Genomic DNA, 23,513 nt, shown 5'->3' on the forward strand with positions numbered 1-23,513 from the left:
TTCCTTTGGTGCGACCTCACTGGGATTCAGCCAGAAGTATGCTTTTCTTGCAATTTATAATTTTATTAGACAAAAAGAATACCTTGCTGAATTTCTAAAGTTAATAATATTTTCTGTTATTTCATTCATTTACGCTAACGTATTTTATCAAAAGTATTAACAATATTTTTATCACACGTCTGAATTACAGTTCTAGTCCCACGCTCCACTATTTAAATCTACTTTGGCTTCATTTCTAAGCCTACGGAAAACCCGCCTGCTTCTTGGCCAATCCCCCATAGTGGGTATGCGCCACTGTCTGGTACACAAGACAAGACAAGGCAAGACAAGACATTGCCGAACAGCAGCGAGCGGACACAGAGCTCAGAACCTTGAGTACTTGCAATGCAAATCCGACGATGTCCCGAGGGTATTTAAGCGCGTATTGGGTTCGTTTTTCTTACGAATCGACGTCCTAGGGAAGAAGAAATTCTCGCCAGCTTGCGCAAACAACCTTCTCGTTGTGCCCACATCACTCCGGTTCGGAGCGTTTTGCATGAAAAATGTGGGTGATAGAGTAAGCGCCCCGTTCCTAGCTCTCACCAGCCATACGGCAGCTGTCAGTGCCTTGTCGGCTGGTCGTCATCTAGCTGACCATTGCTCTTGGTGGTCGTGCAACGCGCAGTTTAAAAGTACTCGTGTGTGTTGCTGGCACCAGCGACAGGTTGACAGAGGAATGTTTGGAGCGTTTTGTATGAAAAAAGTGGGTAATAGTAGCGGAAGCGCCCCGTTCTTAGGTCTCACCAACCACGGGACAGCTGTCAGTGCCTTAGCGGCTCGTTACCATCTGGCTGACCATTCCTCTTGGTTGTCGTGCAATGCGCAGTTTCAAAGCACTTGGCTGCACAGCTGGCTTCATATGCAGGTCGACAGAGAAAGGTTCAGAGCGTTTTGTATGAAAACAGTTGGTAATAGTAGCGGAAGCTCCCCGTTCTTGGCTCTCACCAATCATAAGGCAGCTGTCAATGCCTTAGCAGCTCATGGCCATCTGGCTGATCACTGCCGTAAGTTCTTTTCCACCGCGCAGTTTGAAATCACTCTGGTGCACACGTGGCTCCACAGGCAGGTCGACAAAGGAATGTTAGGAGCGTTTTGTATAAAAAAAAGTGGGTAATAGTAGTGGAAGCGCCCCTTTCCTAGCTCTCACCAACCATAGGGCAGCTGTCAGTGCCTTAGCGGCTGGTTGTTGGTGTTTGTGCAACGCACTTTTCCGAGCACTCGTGAGAACAGGCGGCTCCAGAGGCAGGTTGACGGAGAAATGATTGGAGCGATTTGTAGGAAAAAGGGGGGTGATATTAGCCTAAGCGCCCCGTTGCTACGTCTCATCCACCATACGGCGGCTGTCGGTGCTTTAGCGGTTGGTTGCCATCCGATTGACCATTGCTATTGGTGCTCGTTCAACGCGCACTTTCAAGCACTCGTGAACACAGGTGGCTCCAGAGGCAGGTTGATAGATAAATGTTCGAAGCATTTTGCATCAAACAAATGGGTGGTAGGTTTGTAAGCGCCCCGTCTCTCGCTCTTAAGGTTGTCCGTATCTGGGAACAACCTGTTCATCGATTGGTTCCGATAGCTCATGTGTTAGAGGGGAGAAAGGAAAAGTGATTGTTGCTTCCTTGCATCAAAGTTCGGCGCATACCATGAATCTGTATGATTCTTTGTAGTAAAAATTTTGAAGAAGTCTGCCGCTCTCTCGCTTGTTCTTCTCTTGGTCATCCGATGTCTTTTTCGCGCTGGTTAATGATGCCGCCAGTCGCCAACACCTCTTATAACAAAAGAACTGCTCTTTGGATATCTGTAATAAACGTGGCGGTTGGCGATCGGCAACGGCCAACGGAATATGCAGACTCCAGAATACACGCGACGTTGTGCTTCGACCGGCGGGGATTCACTCCGAGCTTTACAGTGAGTTGTTCGGTGCCGGCCGCGCCGGCCTCTCTCGGGTCACAATAAGTCACCGGCTATGATGTGCTTCTTCTTGGACAGCTTAACGACGTCGGTAGAACGATGTTGTACGAGTTTTTTTTTAACGCTCAACATCTTTAACGGCATGTATATATATCCATCGATATATAGCACCTTTCCCTTTCTACGTGAAGGCTGGTTGTCCGTAATAGGGCGGTGGCTTGATTTTGCGACTACTGCTATTCGTGTGTGGCTGTGATGCCACAATATCACTTGCCGTTCTGTTGCCAGTACATCAGGGCTCATTGCATCTCTCGTGACTTGTGCCTCCCTCCCCTCGGAAGCCTGCGGCAGCAGCTGCATTGTGTACGCATGTTCGCTGTCCGGGATTGGGAATCTCCACGGTGGATGCACTTTCATCCATGATTTTCGCCTAGCAAGCATTTGCGCTTTTGAATATTATCACAATAACGCCTATATAGCTGTCCGTCCGTCGTTTTCGCCAGGAAAGAATGCGCTCCCCTCTGCTGCTTTGTCTTTCCTCGGATTCAAGCAGGAGTTGCACGGAAGTTTCGCGTCTAGACTGTTTGCCCCAGATGACGCTGCATGATGTGATCATTTGTGGGTTCCACCTCATGGCAGGTCGCCGATGGAGTCATGAGGCTAAGTGGCGTTGTCATTCTCCTTCCAAACATGAGTTCGTATGGCATTTTGTGTGTAGCGGCTGATTATTTCACAGGGTCTAGAATTCCCTCTGCGTCAATGGGTGGCGGGAGTTCCTTATGCATGACCATACGAAAAGCTTGCAGCACCTGACACTCCAGAAGCTTTGCGTAGCCTTAGTTTGCATGGGGGAGGTTGAATAACTCACCGACATGTCTTTCCATCTGTCCGTCGAACACGTAGTCGTCTCGTGGCAAAATTCTATTCAGCTTTGAAGGGTCAAGGCTTTGGCACCGGTAATTCGTATGTACAGATCCTTAAACGAATCTTTTCTAAGAAGGCTAGCTACTTTGACTTGTCCGACGTGCAGCTGTGTGGTTTTGTCATTCAGCTGCACTTCACACGAGCATTTCACACGAAATGAAACTTTATGGACAGTGTCCGAAAAGCTTCGTTTTTCTGCCGACCATGCGGGCAGAGGCAGCATCTATGTAAGCTTGTTCTGTGCAGCAGAACAGTCGCACTGTTCGTGACGAAGAGATCTCCCACTGAGTCGGGCTGGGACATCAGTTGTCGATTCTCGTGTCACCGAGGTGCTGTGGATGGGTGCATTTGTTGTTCTTGAGCTGTGGAATTCATTCTTCCTGCGGAAGCAATCTACGGCGATGTGGCCTTTTTTGGAACATTAAGCGTACTTCGACGCTTTTCTCTTGCAATCGCCCGGCGAATGCATTCCGGTGCATTGGAAGCGCGGTTTCTTGCTCACATTTGGCTTGCGTGGTATTGAAAATCTGGTGATTTCTATTGTTCCTTTAAGCTTGCCGGCTTATAGATGAGTCTGTTGTGCCACTGATTTCGCTGAGAAGGTGAGGGTGTAAATGCGATCGAAAGTGATGTCACATTCAGTCAGCAGGCATTCTTTCAGGCGACTGTCTCGCATTCGGCATATGAAGTGTCTCGGTATATAATAGTCAGAGGCAATGTAGAGCACCTCCCATGGACTAGCTATAGCTGGTGTCGCTGACGTGGCCATGTCGAGGGCAGTGACAGTAGCCCCTGCTGCTGATGGCGTGGAAGCTGTCAACATCCATGTCGGGCTTGTTCCGAAGTTGCAGTCGCGTGCGATGTTGCGTAGCACTTCAACATATTCGGCAATCGATTTTGTTGTGTCTGGCTTCCTTGATTGAAACTGAAGCGACTCGGCAGCTAATTGGACTTCGGCTAATGTATTTGTTGAGGCGTTTTAGTATGGCTTCAAACTCGACCTCCGAAGGTCGCTGTGGTGCGGGTAGGGCTTGCCTGACGTAAAACGTAGACTCACCAAAGGATGTGAGAAAAAGAGCGCACTTCTTGGGGTAGGTGAGGTCGTGAGCCTCGAACAGAAATTCAAAGCGATCGTATCATGTGCTAAAGTATCATCGCTGGGAGAACTCCGGTTTGCGGCCCAAGCTTCCACGGTCGATCTTGTAGGTTCACTAATTCCTCGTCCCCAATTTAAGATATCTTCGTAATGATACAACTGTTTATTTACTAGCTGTACAAAGGTGCTTTGCTGATCGGCGTCGCGCAACAAAATTTCCAGGCCGCAGAATACGTGCGGCAGCGCGCACCGGTCGGGGGAGAGGGGAGCGGGTACCAGCTTTGGAGTAGTTTGGCACGCTGCCTGTGCGAGCCGGGAGTCTCACTCCCGCGCGACGAGCAAGCGGCGGCTGTGCAGTACTTCTTTTTGGACAGCTGAACGATTTCAGTAGCAGAACGGTATGGTTTGTTTCTTTTGGACTCTCAACTTCTTTAACGGTATCTGCTTGTATACGGATATATATTATCCACTTTTTCTGTATGCTCCAGCGATACGCTAATGGAACGCCAGAGGCGCTATCACATGGATGAATGCCCAAGACGTTCTTCATTGAACACCCACACCAGTTTGTAGTTTCCGCAAGAATTCTTAATTATATTTTTTACGCACAAGCATACATGCCGGGTCTGTGAAATCGGCGAGATTATGTGTGCCGCCAGGAGGGAAACCAGTGCCACGGGCAGAAGGTGGCTGGAGGTGGAGAAGAAGAATCGCGTCAAAGTAATGCCACCGAGAGGAAAGTCTATGTGGCTTTGAGCGAAGCGGGGAAGGAGAAAGGTGGCGAAGCGTCGCGGAGGAGGAGGAGGGTAGGCGCATGCGCGCTCCGTTGATCCTTCTTCTCTGACAGTGCTACGGGTTTTGTGTGTGCTATGAACGTACCCGGTTCGTCTCGTGATCGAGACCGCGCGCCAGGCGGGTAGGACGGAGCAGCGACACAAGCGGCTGCAGGCCGAGAGCGAGTTGGCTGACCTCCAAGTCGTCTCCAAGCGCCTGGCACAAGCTGAACAAGTCCGGCAAAAGGCACGAGCTTAGCGTGCCCAGGAGACTCCAGAAAAGTAAGAAGGGGGAAAGAAATAATGTCAATAGGACATTACCAAATTGCTTAAACTAATAAAGACTGCATTTCCTTGCAGTGCGTTACCATCTTTCCAAATGACACTTCACGTTTTATAAATATCGAAAAAAGACGTACGTAATACATACACAGTAAAGTAAGGGCTCGAAAAAGCGCCACGCTTAGACACAATCGAACAATTTTAAAAGATTCTACGCGCAATACAGTAAAATAGAATAGCACCCATACGCTTGCGCGTAACCCGCGTTCACAAAGTGAGACGCCACTGTAACTTTTTAACACGAAAGTGTTTTTTTTTATGCAGGGAGGCACAATGAACTTCCTCTAAAGGATGTGACGTTGACGCGAACGCGTAAAATGTGCTCACTTGACAGGGATGGCGCCATCATCTTGGTGCATTGAAGCAAAGCGCCGTATCATGACACTAAGGAGCGCCGACAGTGAACGCTTCCGTAGTCACAGCGCAGCGGAGACTCCAATGCGGTCTAGCGTAGCCTGGTACAGGCCGCGTAGGCATTCTGCTGAGGTGACGACGCAGTTACCACACATGGTTTGTCTTTCGCGTCGGCTTAGCCTGCGACGCCTCGTCGCCTACGGCACCAGCAGTGCTTGCACGCCGCCTACTGCTTCACTTGACATGGCAGCAACTAAGAAAACTGCTTCGCTAGGATGCGCAGAAAGGCAATGACGTCGACGGGCAAATGCCGCTTTGGTCCGGCGAGATACAAATCAGCGCGAAACGGAACGCCTTCACACGTTTGCGGCGCACGCTGCGAACTCTGGCACTTGCATTCCTGGAGCTGAGCGTGTCTCTACTAAAGAGGCTGCGCAAGACCAACACCACCTAGATAGCGCACGGCATGTTCACTCCGATCCTTGGTGTGAAGCTAACTGGCCCGAAATTTCCATTGCCAAGGCTGGCCTGTCGAAAGTAGTGACGTCAAAATCACCACGACTTACTCGGCCGCATCATCATTAGATTCTATGGCAAACTGTTCAGGTTGCATGCCGTCATGGATCAGAGTGATCAGGCATTGTGCTATCTAGGTGGTGTAGCCAAGACACTACGGTGCCGGACCAAAATGCTCGTACCTTCGGCGAAGCGACTCCGCAGCAGGAGGACGTGCGCCACAAAAACCTGCAAGACGGGTTGCCTACCCGCAAATATTGTGCCGTTCGCTGCAGCAGACCGTGCGTTCACGAATCGATTTAGCAACGACCCGTTCGGTTTCGCTTGTGGCTTATGGTTTAAACGACTGTGGTTTATGGCGGATTTGCGCAGTGCTCCGGCGTGTGCAATGCAGGAGGGTCTCCGGGGGATATTTCCAGGTCGCGAGTCGTTCGACAACTTTCGCTTGTCTCAGAATTGTCGAGAATCCCTGTGCAGTGGTGCGGTACCGCTGCTGCTTACTTGCAACTTAAGTGTTTGCGTGCAATAGACATGCTACACACGCGTTTCAGTTTCGTGTTCTTCCGAGTCCTATGAAACAAGGATGAACCCTCTTTCATACGCGCGTCTACTTCACTGTGGATATTTACCCGGACCCAGAACTGCTTCTTTCTCTGGTATATATATAATCTGTGTGTGTGTGTGTGTGTGTAGTAATAGGTGAGCAAAAAACCAGTAGGTATGTTCATGTTTCGCTTAGACATAACAAAATTTCAGAAGAGGAGGTATAAGAGTGAACCGGCACACGAGACTACTACAATAGTTGGTCTGAACACCTGAATACGAGCGAAAGCAAAACGAACGAAGGAAAGAACGAGAAAGGTAGTGTATAGAGGTAGTAATTAAGAAGAATGTTGAAATGAGAGTGAGAACAAGATCGGTGAAGCTATTGTATAGAAGTGTACACAATAGCTAGTGTGTGGTACAGATAGCCATACGCGTTCTAACAGCTACATGTACAACTTCAGTAGAAAACAGGGTTGTTCGACCTTCGGTCAGGCACAATTCTTTCCCTGTAGGGAACAATGAATGCTTTGTCGCCTGATTTCTCTCGAGCCGGTGACAATTAGTCGCTGTCTTCAACCAAAAGCCCCTCTTTGCTTCCTCGTTAGAGCAAGCTAGCTGATTGCGGGCCCCCATTTGTGTGCTTGCCTTCGCACCGGGTCGATGGAGATAAGTGCGCAAGGGTTACAGCCTCGGCTCACACACGAGCTGCGTTTCAGCGAGCACTTGCGTATCTTTTTTTCTTACTGGCTATTCCATGTAGATGCACGAACACGTCCGCGCGTGTAGGTAATTACAATGCAGTACTTAGGAGGATGTGGCCCTGAGACAACCCCGGTAAAAGCAATCATGTGAACGGTCCATGTTTCAATGGCGTGCTGCTCTGCAAGCGCTGCACGGCACTGGCACGTGCCGTTACTCCAATTCATTTGCGTACAGAAGCAGAAAATTGAGTTATGTAACTGTCGGCGGGCGGCGCAACTCGGCCAACTATGTTGTTTGCTCCCCCGGGACAGTCACCGGAACGCACAGTGGCTCCTAACAAGGCCGAAATGTCCAAACACCCAGTTCGCTGTTGTCACACACGTGCGGTCTTAGCATGCCTCACACAGAGGTGGTGTCTATACGCTCGGGGGCGCAGGAATGACAGCTGTTTTCCTGTAAGTTATCTAATGCTAGGCCCGAGCAAGAGCAAATGTATTACGCCGATCTTGTGCTTTGAAGAATAATGTGTTTCCCAGAAATTCTCCTGAACTGTTGCATTCAAATCGTTTTTTGACGCAGCAGTTTTTGTGACGGAGTTATCGAAACTCAATATTGTGAGCTGAATACCCCCCCAGCTAACACCTCGCTCTTAAAAAGACGAAGTACCCGAAAATGAAAGTACAACACTTGTATATTGTCACGTGGTGGTTACGTTGAATAACACAGTAGCAATACTGTGAACGACAAAACTAACTTTTATTGGGCGAACCTGTGCCCACAAAACAGGCTACACTTATAGCACAACGATAGCGGCGAGCACGCTCGGCGATCGTCGAAAATCTGATCAGTAGGTCAAGCGCGTCGGCTTTTATAAAGCAGTCATCGAATGTTCCAGACTAATCGTTGGGACCCGCATGCCTTCTACAAAGTTCTACACCATTCGTGTCAAGCGATGAAATCAGATAACACAACGTTCGGCGACAACAGACAGCGGATAGAAGCGTCGATAACTTTCCAGAAACTTCGGATACATGCAGGCGCGTCCCACGCTGTCCGGCGCGTCCTTAGGCGGCAAAACGTGTCGCCCGATAAAGACAAGTACACGTGTCAATATGCGCGCTATAATAAAGGAACGCGCATCATACCGTCCCAGCCAAAGGGTTGCGTGTCACTTGTTAAACTGCACAGGCGTAGGAATTAAAAATTATGCCGTTTGCCATCAAGAGCAAGTCAGAGGCTACGAGAGGCAGTGCACTGGAATGGTAATAATTCGGCCAGCTGGAGCGCCTTTAACGTGCCTGAATAATTCATAGTATTTGTATCATACCGACCACGTGGAAATGCCGCCGCGGCTGCCGGGAATCGAAACCGCAACCTTGGGCCCAAGAGTAGGACCCTATAGCCACTAAGCGACCATTGCAGCCACAAAGGCTTAAACGGAACGTGCACTGAACGCTGAGGTAAAAAAAGAAAAAAAAACACCACAGAACTCATCTCACGATGACTGTCGATGGGGAGGCGTTTAGCGTTGAATCAATATAGCGACAGCGACGCATTGCCACGGTCGGAACAAGCATCTATGGTGCCTGTAATGCAACCGGTTTCGTTTGTATGCTTCGGGAAGAACACCCCGGGCCTGGTAGCGGAGCCGCCACGAACCTGGCGCCTGGCCTCCGAAATGCCTGGCGCACCGGCGCATGCGAACGCTGAGAAACGCGTGGTGTGGCAACCAGACTCCCCTCCCGTGGTTCTCTCTGGAAAAGCTGTGCCCTCTTGTGGCGGGCTACCGAGAACGCCTCCTATACAAGAAGTGTGGCGTGCCGGTGCATTTGAATGCTGAGAATTGTTCCTTCGCTCACGGCGCGCCCAATGGGACGCAATCAGTGACACAAGGTGGCATGATGTTCATCGAAAATCGGCACATTTCCTTGTCATTCATGGCGCTGTTAGCTAAACCTGTAAGTCGTTCATTAAAAAGTGGCACATAGTGAGCACCATTGTGCTCACTATGTGCCACTTTCAGCCTGGCTACACCCACTGCAGGGCAAATGCCTCTCCCATACTTCTCCAACTACCCCGGTCATGTGCTGATTGTGGCCATGTTGGCCCTGCAAACTTCTTAATCTCATCCGCCCACCTAACTTTCTGCTGCCCCTGCTACTCTTCCCTTTTTTTAGAATCCAGTCCGTAACCCTTAATGACCATCTGTTATCTTCCCTGCTCATTACATGCCCTGCCCATGCCCCCCCCCCCCCCCCCCATTTGTTTCTCTAGATTTCAACTGAAGGTCTCCAGCGGTGGCGTAGAGGTAGAGCATCCGCCTCGCGTGCAAGAGGACCGTGGTTCGAATCCCGGCACCGCGCAATTTTCCACCGGATATAAAAAATATCCGCGTGTTGATAAACTTGCACAAACAGGTCTGGAGTGCGGCCTGATCCCGGTGACCAAAACCGGTAACGCACTCCCTCACCAGAGCAGGATTGGCCACCTTGGTGCAGTACTTGGCTACAACCTCCCATATGAACACAACAATCAAACCCCGGCCCTCAGTCCCCAGCAGCTGCGAAGCAACTGACCACGCGGCGGTCAGACCTGCAGCGCAGCAGAGGGTGCTGAGATTCCCTGGATCCGGACAGGCCGCCATTATAATCTGAACCTGGCAACGCTTAACGCTAGAACGTTATCGAGTGAGGCGAGTCTAGCAGTGCTATTGGAGGAATTAGAGGGCAGTAAATGGGATATAATAAGGCTCAATGAAGTTAGGAGGACAAATGAAGCATATGCAGTGCTAAAAAGCGGGCACGTCCTGTGCTACCGGAGCTTAGCGGAAAGGCGAGAACCAGGAGTCGGATTCCTGATTAATAAGAATGTAGCTGATAATGTACAGGAACTCTATAGCATTAACGAGAGGGTGGCAGGTCTTGTTGTCAACCTTAATGAGAGGTACCAATTGAAGGTCGTACAGGTGTACGCCCCTACATCCAGCCATGATGACGAGGAAGTCGAAAGCTTCTATGAAGACGAGGGATCGGCGATGGGTAAAGTCAAAGCAAAATACGCTATATATATGGGCGACTTCAATGCCAGGGTAGGCAAGAAGCAGGCTGGAGCCAAGTCAGTGGGTGGAATATGGCGTAGGGTCTCGAAATAGCAGGGGAGAGTTATCAGTAGTGTTTGCAGAACGGAATAATATTCGGATAATGAATACCTTTTTCCGCAAGCGGGATAGCCGAAAGTGGACGTGGAGGAGCCCGAATGGCGGGACTAGAAATGAAATAGACCTCATACTCTGCGCCAACTCTGGCATCATACAAGATGTGAACGTGCTCGGCAAAGTGCGCTGCAGTGACCATAGGATGGTAAGGAATCGAATTAGCTTATACTTGAGAAGGGAACGAAAAAAAACTGGCACATAAGCCGATCAATGAGTTAGCGGTAAGAAGGAAAATAGAGGAATTCCGGATAAAGCTACGGAACAGGTATTTATTTATTATTTATTTATTTGGTACATACTGCTAGCCTTAACGAAGGCTTTGGCAGGAAAGGGTAAATTCATAAAAGGGAAAATACATCATTCACACAGGGTTCAACGATAATCGTTTACAAGAGGCCTTTGGTTTAAAAACAAGCTTATTCATACACACGTACAGCGATGTAGACAATGCACATTCTTGGTGACAATAGAACATAATGTAAAAACCACATTTCATCATGTAGCAACAAAGATATGGTTGGACAGCAAAGACAAAAAAGGATCGAGGGTTGTACAATCGACAACTTTTTGTGGTAACATGCCATTCTTTGATAGCTTGTGGGAAGTATGAATATCTCAAGGTGTCATTGTGAAACCTATACTCAGATAATTGTTTATTGTTTGTCGTTCTTGAAATTCTAGCGTTAGAGTGTACCAAAACTTCTTTTTGTCTATTTTTAGGGCATTGTTCTGGAGAATAAAGAGGAATTTTAGTCGGATATATCTAGCACGATCACTAATAGTTGGGAGTCCGGCTAAGGGTAGAAGTTCAGCTGGGGAATCATGACGACGGTATTTATTATAAATGAATCTGGCCACTTTTCTTTGTACGTCCTGTAACTTCGCTATGGCACATTTAGTGTATGGAAACCACCATATGGCGCCGTATTCTATAACGGAGCGAATTAGTGACGTGTACGCGAGTAGTTTGGTATTGGGTGAAATGTATCTGAGGGAAAAAAGCGCTGAGAGTGATTTTGTTGCCACGTATGACACGTGTTTGTTCCATTTTATATCGGAAGAAATAATGATACCTAAATGCTTGTATTATTCTATCCTTTGTAGTTCTGTTTGCTGAATTTGGTGTGGAAAGGTTAGTGGTGCTTTCTTTCTCGTGACTGTCATGCAGACATTTTTTTTCTGCATTTAGCGTCGCCTGCCAGTCCTGACACCATTTTGCTATATATTTAAGTGCGTCATTCAAAACAACCTGATCATCCTTGGTCTGTATTGGTTTATAAATAATACAGTCATCTGCGAACATGCGTACCGTTGTGTCATGCCATTTGCTATGTCGTTGATAAAAAGAAGGAAGAGAATGGGAGCGAAAACTGTGCCCTGAGGCACACCGGATAAAACTTCAACGTAGTCGGACGATTGCCCTTCGAGATGAACGAATTGTTGACGTCCTGAAATATATACTTTTAAGCATTTTGTAAGAATACCGTGTCCCAGAAATCCTTGCAGCTTATGAATTAGTTTTGGATGCGATACCCGATCAAAAGCTCTCGATAGGTCTAGAAAAATTATGCCTACCTGTCCTCGCTTATCGATTGTTAATGCTAGGTCATGAACAGTCTCTATTAATTGAGTTGTTGTAGACAAACCACTCCTGTATCCATGGTGGTTAGGGTTAATCAGAGAATGACTTTCAGCAAAGGTTACGATGTGTTTCAATATTAAATGCTCAAAATTTTTCCCCGCTGTACAAGTGAGTGAAATAGGACGGAAGTTTGAAGGATTTGTAGCATCACCCGATTTATGTATCGGAATAACTTGCAATTTTCCATTCTTGAGGAACCTCAGAAGTTTGCAACGATGTTGTAAAAATTAGCAATAAGTATTTGGAAACCCATTCAGCTTACCTTCTGAGAAAAGTATTTGGAATGTTATCTGGGCCGCTGGATGTTTTTCTATCAAGATTGAGTAATAAAGAAAGAATTCCCGCTCCCGTTATATTTAGCTCACATGGCACTTCACCTATGTCACTTGCCTGTGCGACCTTGTCTGGGATAGTGTTATGGTCCACTGTGATAACTGAGTGGAAAAAGTGATTAAATTGAGTAGCCTTGGTTAAAGCGTCTGTTGGCAATAAGTTGCTCTCCTTCGGAACCCTAGATATGAGATAGTGCCAAAATTTATGAGGGGATTTTTTAATAAAGGTATTTAAGGTTTAGTCCAAGTACTTCTGTTTAGCCGTTTTCGCTGCTATCTTCAACGCGTGAGAAAGTTCGCAAATTTTTCTTGTACACTTGAAGAAAAAAGCTCTTTTGTTTCTATGTTTTCTGAGCCTTGCAATTCTGCGTTTTAAATGTATAATCTCTCTTGATATCCATGGCCTCGTTCTGTGTACGGTTTTTATTTTCTTAGGAATGAATTTCCTGAGACACTGCTCAACATTGGCCCTGAAAAGCACCCATAGGATATCAGTTGGCATGCTTCCATCGTGGAAACACCGAAGGAATTCTGGGTAAGATTCTTCTATGAAGTCAAGAACCCTAACGTTATCGGCATTTGTCCAGTCGTATATTCGAGTCTTTGTTTCGCGCTCGCGGCGGGTTGTGTAATGTTAATGAACATATGGTTGCTTTGTGATCTGCAATGTCATTGACTGTTTCACAAGAGATTGTGTTATCGGGAATATTGTTGCTCAAGAAGGTGAGATCTAATATATTGCTGATTTTCGTGGTTACACGTGTTGGTGCATGTATGATCTGCTTAAGGCTAAAGTTAAAGGCAATTTCCAGCAGAGCTTCTGTGCAGGACGCATCAGCAGTTCCGCCGTCAAGCGTTGCCCAGTCTATTGAGGGTAGGTTTAGTAACCCGTGAGTATAATTTTATGAGTATCCTGAAGATAACGTCGCATGTAATCAGCCAGTGCGTGAAGCATACTGCATTCGGCTTTAACACAAGAAGAGGACCTTAGTGCTGAAGCAATGAACGACAATTTTATGGGCATCATTAAGGAGTCTGCAATAGAAGTCGGTGGCAACTCCGTTAGACAGGATACCAGTAAGCTATCGCAGGAGACGGAAGACCTGATCAAGAAACGCCAATCTATTAAAGCCTCTAACCCTACCGCTAGAATAGAACTGGCAGAACTTTCTAAGTTAATCAACGAGCACAAAACAGCTGAAATAAGGAATTATAGTATGGATAGAATTGAACATGCTCTCAGGAACGGAGGAAACGTAAAAGGAGTGAAGAAGAAACTAGGAATAGGCAAGAATCAGATGTATGCGCTAAGAGACAAAGCCGACAATATCATTACCAATATGGATGAGATCGTTCAAGTGGCTGAGGAGTTCTATAGAAATTTAAACAGTACCAGTGGCACCCACGAAGATAATGGAAGAGAGCATAGTCCAGAGGAATTTGAAATCCCACAAATAACGCCGGAAGAAGTAAAGAAAGACTTGGGAGCTATGCAAAGGGGGAAGGCAGCTGGGGAGGATCAGGTAACAGCAGATTTGTTGAAGGATGGTGGGCAGATTGTTCTAGAAAAGCTGGCCACCCTGTATACGCAAGGCCTCATGACTTGGAGCGTAGCGGAGTCTTGTAAAAACGCTAATATAATCCTAATCCATAGGAAAGGGAACGCGAAAGACTTGAAAAATTATTGACCGATCAGCTTACTGTCCGTTGCCTACAAAGTATTTACTAAGGTAATTGCAAATAGAATCAGGAACACCTTAGACTTCCGTCAACCAAAGAACCAGGCAGGATTCCGTAAAGGCTACTCAACAATAGACCATATTCACACTATCAATGAGGTGATAGAGAAATGTGCGGAATATAACCAACCCTTATATATAGCTTTCATTAATTACGAGAATGCGTTTGATTCAGTCGAAACCTCAGCAGTCATGGATGCATTGCGGAATCAGGGTGTAGATGAGCCGTATGTAAATATACTGAAAGATATCTATAGCGGCTCTACAGCCACCGTAGTCCTCCATAAAGAAAGCAACAAAATCCCAATAAAGAAAGGCGTCAGGCGGAGAGATACGATCTCTGCAATACTATTCACAGCGTGTTTACAGGAGGTATTCAGAGACCTAGATGGGGAGGAATTGGGGATAAGAGTTGATAGAGAACACCTTAGTTAATTGAGATTCGCTGATGGTATTGCCTTGCTTAGTAACTCAGATGAACAACTGCAATGTACGCTCACTGACCTGGAGAGGCAAAGCCGAAGGGTGGGTCTAAAAATAAATCTGCAGAAAATTAAAGTAATGTTTTACAGTCTCGGAAGAGAACAGCAGTTTACGATAGGTAACCAGGCACTGGAAGTTGTAAGGGAATATTTCTACTTAGGAGAGGTAGTGACTACGAATGCGGATCATGAGACTGAAATAATCAGAAGAATAAGAATGGGCTGGGGTGCGTTTCGCAGGCATTCTCAGATCATGAAAAGCATGTTGCCATTATCCCTCAAGAGAAAAGTATATAACAGCTGTGTCTTACCAGTACTCACGTACGGGGCAGAAACCTTGAGGCTTACGTAAAGGGTTCTACTTAAATTGAGGACGACGCAACGAGCTATGGAAAGAAGAATGATGGGTGTAACGTTAAGAGGATAAGATGAGAGCGAATTGGGGTTAGAGTACAAACGCGAGTTACTGACATCTTAGTTGAAATCAAGCAAAAGAATTGGCCATGGGCAGGGCATGTGATGAGGGAAGATAACCGACGGTCATTGAGGGTTACGGACTGCATTCCAAGGGAAGGGAAGCGTAGCAAGGGACGGCAGAAAGTTAGGTGATCGGATGAGATTGAGAAGTTTGCAGGGACAACATGGCCGCAATTAGTACATGACCGGGGTAGTTGGAGAAGTATGGGAGAGGCTTTTGCCCTGCAGTGGGCGTAACCAGGCTGATGATGATGATGATTTTAACTAAGATGTCATCAACTCGCGTTTGTTCCCTCAGCAAATCTTCTCTCTTCTTATCCCTTAATGTTATACCCACCATTCTAATTTCCATAGCTCGTTGCCTCATCCTCAATTTAAGTAGAAGCCTTTTCGTAAGCCTCCAGGTTTCTGCCCCGTAGGCGAATACCGGTAAGACACAGCTGTTATACCCTTTTCTCTTGAGGGATAATGGCAACCTGCTGTTCATAATATGAGAATGCCTGCCAAATGCACCCCAGCCCAGTCTTATTCTTCTGATTATTTCACTCTCATGATCCGGATCAGCGGTGACTACTTGCCCTTAGTAGGTGTATTCCCTTATCACTTCCAGTGACTCGGTATCTATCGTAAACTGCGGTCCTCTTACGAGACTGGTAAACGTTACTTTAGAGTTCGGCTGATTAATTTAAACCCCTCCTTCTAGTCTGCCTGTCCAGGTCAGTGACCATGCATTGCAATTGGTCCCATGAGTTACTAAGCAAGGCAATATCATCAGGGAATCGCATGTTACTAAGATTATCCCCAAATAATTTGTTGTATGTTTGTATTGCCCAAATCTTGTTTATTTGTATTTTCTACATCGTACTTGCTTGTTTCTTGTTATATTTGTTTTTTTCGTACATTGTATCATCATACTAGCCGAACGCGCTTAGGAGCAAGAGCCCCTGTCAGGCCAAATGGCCTTTAGCTCTCGTTTCCTCTTTCTGTAATGAAGAAAGAAAATAAACTTCAAACTTCAAACTCTTATCCCCAACTCTTCCCAATCCAGGTCTCTGAATACCTCCTGTAAACACGCTGTGAATAGCATGGGAAAGTTTGGATATGCCGGCCTGACGCCCTTCTTTATTGTGATTTTGTTGATTTCTTTATGGCGGACTACGTTGGCTGTGGGGCCACTATAGACATCTTTCAGTATTTTTACATACGGCTCGTCTACACGTTGATTCCGTAATGCCTGCATGCCTGCTGAGGTTTCGACTGAATCAAACACTTTTTTCTATTCAATGAAAGCTATATATAAGGGTTGGTTATTTATTTATTTATTTATTTATTTATTTATATTGTTTACCATCAGCGCCAGGGGCATTAAAGAGGATAGTAGTTAGTTCAAATTTGAAAAATATATCAAATACTGAAAAAAAGTACAGTGCAGAAAAATGGTTAGTAGTACAGAAATAGATGGCTCTCGGTTGTACAATGATATCTGAGTGTTCTTGGAGTGCTGGTTAATAAAATTAAATACGGTGCATAGAGTGCAGTAATACAATGATCCTTGTGATAGAATTTGTGGTAGAGAAACGTGAATGAAATGCTCCTGTTTATAAAATGTTATCTAATACTGATGCTCAACAATAGTAGCGGTTGAGGCGGGCAGGCGATTCCACTCAGCAGATGTACGCGAAAGGAATGAATGAGACATGCCATTGGTTTGGCATAATGAAATTCTAACTTTGTTGCTGTGATCTAACCTCGATGAAATGTATTGACGAGGGGAGATAAGTTCATCGCGAAGGGAAGCATGATGAAATACCTTAGGAAACGTGAGTCTAAGGCCTTTATGGCGAGAGGCTAAAGATGGCAAATCAAAGTTTAATTTCATTACGGAAGTGCTGGCAGTTCGGTTATAATTGGAAAAAACGAAACGAGCAAAGTTATTTTGTACCATTTCTAATGAGTGAATTAGGCTTTTCTCAAAGGGATCCCAAACTGCTACGGCGTACTTAAGCTTCAGCGGACTTGTGACTTGTATAGCATTAATTTTAGGGAAGACTAGAGTGAAACTGCGTTAAAGTATCCCAGCAAGCAGTTAGCGTTTTTAATTACTTAAGAAGCGTGCATGGACCACGAGAGGTTGCTAGTAATATGGATACTAAGATATTTGTAGGATGAAACAGGGTATAAGGGGAGATTATTAAAGCAGTAAGAAGGAAGCTGGTTAGGTGTTCTCTACAAGCGCATAAATTTTATTTTTTTTATATTTAATTCCATTGACCATGATTAACACCAAGTAGATATAGCGTTAAGGTCCGATTGAAGAGAAGATATAGCAGTGTCGCATATTATTTCCCTGAACATTACGCAATCGTCGGCGAAGAAATGAATGTTAGAGGAAACACAAGAAGGTAGATCACTTATGTAAATTAAGAAAATGAGGGGACCAAGTACCGACTCCTGAGGTACGCCGCACTGCACCTTGGTTGTGAGTTTGAGTCATTAGCAAAGACAAACTCTGAACGTTCAGAAAAAAGCACTCAAGCCATGCAAGCAGTCTGGGATTGATGTCAATTCGATGCAGCTTAAAGATAAGAAGGTTATGGCACACTTTGTCAAACGCTTTCGAAAAGTTTAAAAATATACAGTCGGCAGTTGAAAAGTGGTCAAGAATGACGCTTAGCTTATGCGCAAATAAAACTAGTTGTGTTTCACCTGAATATGTCTTGCGGAAGCCATGTTGCGATGGTGAAAATAATTAGTTTCAAGAAAGCTAGCAACATTAGAGGCAAGTATATGTTCTAACATCTTACATAGAATGGAAGTGAGCGAGATAGGGCGGTATTTATGCGGAGAATGCTTGTCACCCGACTTATTTATTTATTTATTTATGTGATGCCCATTTGGGGACAAAGGTTCGTGTACTCAAAGGTTCCGACGGCTCTCTTAGGTGGAGCCTCCGCGAACCCAATTGAGGGCAAAGCTGTTGGTTTCGAAAACACACACAAACTTTTAGTGGAACTAAAAAGAGGCTTAAAATAAATAGAAGAAAATAGAAAACATAAAAGAAACACTCAAATAGGCATCACGGCAGTAACAAACACACTTGGGGCTACTATGAAGTTAACTAGTTCGCGAGTCCGGGCTTGCCACGACCGCAGGGACGCATAACAGTCTCGACGGGGAGACGCGGCGGTAAGTTGACGAAAGGAGTTGCGCCGGTCTCACCAAAGGTCGGGGTGTGGGATGGTTGACCGGGCGACCGGAGCGCGCCAGCTCTGGCTTGGAGAGGTAAGACAGGCGGCTTGGCGGCAAGAGCAGAAGGCGGCGGCGTCCTGGCCGGGCAGCTGGGCGTAGAGCTCGGGCCCGTAGCCCGACTGCTCTCGTCCTGCCCACTGGCACAGAAGCTCGAACGCCGGCCTTGGGCAGCAGGCGGCACGACAGACGGAGACGGCGTTCTGGCCGGGCAGCTGGCCTAGAACTCGGGCCCGTAGCCCGACTGGTCTCGTCCTGCCCACAGGCGCAGAAGCTCGCCGGCCTTGAGCAGCTTGCGGTACGCTCGGGTAGACGGGCGACGCACTGGAACAGGTTGGCAGGAGGCCCCAGTCGGGTGAAGTCCTGGTGGCTCGGGTCCGCAACCCGACGGCCCGTCTTCAACTGCTGGTCCGGTGGTTGACCTTCTCGTGGCGTCGCTTCCTGGAATTCTCCCGGCGTCTCCCCCCTGCGTCTCCCCCTTCTGCCAGCGCACCACGCTTTTTCTTCTGCTCTGGCCGATTAGTCATTTTCCGATTGGCTGCCTGACGCCCCGTGGTCTTTCCTAATTGGTTGGCTTTTCTTCTGTTAGTTCCTTTTCTTGCGCCGCGCGTTCACGTGCCGGACGCTCTTCGGCGTTGTCGTTTTCTCCTTCCAGCACGGAGTTCGCCTCGGCGCGCGCACTCCTTATCGCCTGCTTCTGCCCGTCCCGACCCCAGCACCATCTCGCGCACCACACACATCACAATTTATTTCGTCAAAGTTCTCTGTTGACACATTACCTGAGGGAGTGGGGAGTTAGTGACAAAGACAGATACTACAAATTACAAAGGGATATTTCCCATGAGTCGCTTGAATGCAAGTGGGTCAATAATAGTGGCAACTTCGGCATGCAGGCCATTCCAGTCTCGTGTTGTGCGCAGAAAAAATGATTGCTGAAAAGTAACGGTATGGGCTTGTGGGGGATATACTGTATTAGAGTGACTGGCGCGCAATGCGATGTGCTCTGTTTATGTACGGGTTCTCAAAAGGCAAAGAATGAAAAAAATTATGAAAAAGGTTAAGACGTGCTATTCTACGGCGTGAGGCTAGAGAGGGTAGGTTTATTTGGGCTTTTAGTGCTGAGATGCTTGAATTATAGTGAAGAATTATGAAGTTGGGGGGGGGGGCGGATCACCTTCCTGATCTTCCATTCAGCAGGCAAAAAACCCTTATCTATCGACTGTTGGAATATCAATGCTAGAAAAATGGAAGAGTAACAGCTAGTGCTTTTCAAAAATTTCGCGTTTATTAAATTCTGTCCTGGAGCGGAAAACAGTTATATAAATGAGATAATTGATACGACGCCTTTTGGTTCAATGCTTATGGGAAACATTGCTTGGTGATCGTAGTCGTGCGTGGATGGGAGAGTAATATCTGTAGTTGATGAAAAGTTGTGCAGGAAAACATCATTATGTGCGGACGCACATTCATTAGTTGGAATAACGTTTCCAGAGTTGTCAATTAAGGTTATCACGTCATCCGCCTTGGGGTTAATGACGCGCCAGAATTTCTTGGTGTCAGTTTTAAGCATTGATGGCAAGGTATTGCCAAGAAAGTGATCCTTGGCTTGTTTAAGTGCGGCTACATACTCATCTGCCGCCAGTTTGTATTTGGTTGATCGGTTTACGCTAGGGGAACGTTTGGCTAACTTGTGAAGACGTTTTCTTTATTAGACAGGCGCTTGAGACGGATGTTATACCACGGGGTGTTTAGATTACATGCCAGGGTGCGCAGTGGGATGTATTTGTTTGTTAGTTCAGCAATTTCTGCAGCAAAGATATTCCAGTTGGTCTGAATGCTACGGCTGCCGAAGTTGTTTAAAAGCACGTCTAGAAAAGCAGATAATTCGGCGTTGATGGCTTCAAAAGTTCCTTTCGCGCAGTCTCGAGAAGTTCTGAATTTTTACCGGTTTTGGTCGCAATATATTTATGTCAAACGGAAATGCCAAATGGTCGCTCCAGCCGGGTAAATACGTGATGTCGGAAACTAGGTCAGGCCGCGATGTTAATACACGGTCAAGTGTGTTCTCAATGGATTCGGCAGTTCGTGTGGGTTGCGTAACAAGTTGTGAAAGTGAAAAGACAGAGCACATGTTAAGAACTCATTGGCTAATGACGAAAAAGGCTGTAAAGTTGGAGGTTCAGTGTTCCATATTCTGTTCAGTAGATTAAAATCGCCAAGCAAAAATAACGGTAATGTATGATGACGTGATTTAACACTGTTATTGATACCATGCATCTCAGTTACGAAATTAGTTGAATAAGTGGGGAGGGGGCGGTAACAAACGCCAATGATTATCTTCTGACGATTTATTTCAATGATGGCCGAAACCGCTTTGAGGTCAGTATTGACATGAATAGACTGAGATGGGAAATCTTTAGAAATGGCTGAGAGCACGCAGCCTCCCTGACGCATTGTACGGTCACAACGATAGAGAGAAAAATGGTGTGCAGTTTGAAGAATTTCGTTATCTTGAATCTGTGAATGTAGGCACGTTTCGATAAGCACAACAATGCCGGCATTTCAAGTCTCTAAAGCAGATGCTAAGGAAGTGTGCTTATTCTTGATGATTCGAATATTAGTAATGAACGCAGATATTCCGCATATTTCTCTACCACCTGATTGACTACGCATTGAATGGGCTCTGCAACGCTAAATATTTCTCGTCGATGGATCTCAAGTCTAGCTAGCGGCAAATTGAAGTCGATGAGAAAGATCGAGAAAAGACCGCTTTCGTCACTCCAGACGGCCTCTACGAGTTCAAGGTCATGCCATTCGGACTGTGCTCGGCTCCTGCAACGTTCTAGCACGTCATGGACACGGTGTATAGCAGGGTTGAACGTGCAGACCTGTATAGTTTACTTGGATCACGTAGTCATCTTCGCCGGAAATTTCGGCGATCACCTTAGGCGGCTTGCGAAAGTACTAGAGGCCATCAAGTCATCAGGGCTCACTCTGAAGCCGAGAAAGTGCCGCTTCGCTTACAATGAGCTTATGTTCCTGGGCCACGTAATCAGCAAATCTGTAGTCCGCCCGACCCACGGAAGGCAGCCGCCATCACAAAGTTCCAGCAGCCCATCGTAAAGAAGGCAGTGCGTAGATTCCTTTGCGTGTGTGCCTACTACAGGCGCATTGTCAAGGACCTTTCACGCGTCGCTGAGCCCTTGACACACCTAAATGTGATGCCGAGTTCAAGTGGGAAACGCCGGAGGCCGACGCCCTTGAATAACTCAAACGACGCATGTAGTCGCCACCGGTACTTTTGCACTTCGGCGAGTACGCCGATACTGAAATCCATACTGACACCAGTAGCCTAGGCCTCGGTGCCGTTTTAGTCCAGAGGAAAAACGGAGTTGAACAGGTGATAGCTTACGCTAGCCGGTCGCTGTCAAAAGCTGAAGGCAATTATTCTACAACCGAAAAGGAATGCCTCGCCATCGTTTGGGCTACAGCAAAATGTCACCCTTATCTATATGGCAGGCCATTAAAAGTCGTCAGCGACCACCACGATTGTGTTGGGTAGTGAATTTAAAGGATCCTTCAGGACGACTGGCGCGGTGGAGGGTCAGACTACAAGAATACATCACTGTAACGTACAAGTCCGGACGAAAAGACTCTGATTCCGATTGCCTATCACGCGCCCCCATTGACCCGGCGCCGCAATATTACGAGGATGACGACGCCTTCCTTGGAATAAGCGCGGAAGACTTCAGTGATCAGCAACGAGCCGACCCGGAGCTAAAAAGGCCTCGTCGAGTATTTGGAAGGGCATACCGACGTTGTCCCTACGGCATTTAAGCGAGGATTGTCTTCATTCTCGCTTCAAAACAGCCTACCAGTGAAGAAGAACTTCTCACCAGTCCGCGCCAACTACCTTCTTGTGGTACGTTCCATGGTGTGCTCTGCCCTCAGCTCGGTGTCCAGAAGTACTGGACGCCCTGCATGACGATCCGACCGCTGGACACCTCGGATTCTCCCGGACGCTATCGATGATACAGGAAAGGTATTACTGGCCGCGCCTGATCGCCGACGTTGCCCATTACGTCGAGACATGCCGAGACTGTCAGCGACGCAAGACACCACCGACAAGGCCAGCTGGATTACTACAGCTGATGGAACCTCCTTGCGGACCATTTCAGCAGATCGGGAGGAACTTGTTGGGACCCTTTTCGACATCAACAACTGGAAATAAGTGCATCGTCGGGGCGACGGACTACCTCAAACGAAAGCTCTGACGAAAGGTAGCGCAGTCAAAGCGGCGAAATTCTTCGTCGAGAACATCGTGCTGCGACATGGCGCCTCAGAAGTCTTCATCACCTACAGAAGAACGGCTTTACAGCGGAGCTCACCCAAGCCATTCTGCAGTACTGTCACACAAGGCACAGGAGGACAACTGCCTACCACCCTCAGACGAATTGTGTTACTGAGCGGCTGAATAAGACCCTCGCCGACTTGCTAGTCATGTACGTCGACGTCGAACACAAGACTTGGAATGCCATCCTGCCGTACGTAATCTTCGCTTATAACAACGCAGTGCAAGAAACAACACAGATCACGCCGTTCACCTACATCGGCAGCGGTGGACCTTCGTCGTTTCGACGAACAGCCACCGCACCTGCTTCGGTTGCGGCTTTCCGTTTTCCGGATATGGGCTGAGACGTCGGCCGCGGATAGGGCAGTGTATATGGTCGGCGCGGGGACGACAGGTAGCAGCCTGGTGTCGGCAAAGGGGCTCGGGATCGGGATATTAAATAGTACGCGTGTCCATATTATAGGTTTGTTCTAATTGAATGCTTCATCAAGTGCCTGTGGATTTCAAGATCAAATTGGAATAATACAGACAATTTTATCACACTTTTACAATTTTATTCTCGTTTGACAGCCAGCAAATACAATGCCACTTTTAGTTCCAACGCACGGAATTTGTAATTGGTCGTCCGTGGCGCCTATTTTTAATATGTTTTTATCTGGCGGCAATTTACGGCAACAGTGGCGCAATATGACTCACCTCCTACTCTCATTATTGAGTACATGATTAGCTTGTTCATCTAAAAAGTCGGTAAGGTTGTTCTTTCCACAACAAAGACGTGAATTTTCAAAGAATTCATACTAGCCATGCCAGGCGGATTTATTTTCACGTTT

The 23,513-nt window shown here is 46.9% G+C and overlaps 1 protein-coding gene across 1 annotated transcript in view; it reads right to left on the reverse strand.

Annotated features, from left to right (window-relative positions):
- The window catches only part of LOC142583745 (uncharacterized), a 34,918-nt gene extending 12,413 nt beyond the window's left edge, over nt 1-22,505 (reverse strand). The window contains exons 1-2 of the mRNA XM_075694231.1: nt 22,459-22,505; nt 18,306-18,813 (exon numbers count right to left, since the gene is read on the reverse strand). Coding sequence (XP_075550346.1) covers nt 18,306-18,813; nt 22,459-22,505 — 555 coding nt within the window. The remainder of the gene's footprint in view (nt 1-18,305; nt 18,814-22,458) is intronic.
- Nucleotides 22,506-23,513: the final 1,008 nt, after the last annotated feature.

The sequence above is a fragment of the Dermacentor variabilis genome, chromosome 5 (genome assembly GCF_050947875.1).
Source record: "Dermacentor variabilis isolate Ectoservices chromosome 5, ASM5094787v1, whole genome shotgun sequence".
NCBI classification, from domain to species: Eukaryota; Metazoa; Arthropoda; class Arachnida; order Ixodida; family Ixodidae; genus Dermacentor; species Dermacentor variabilis.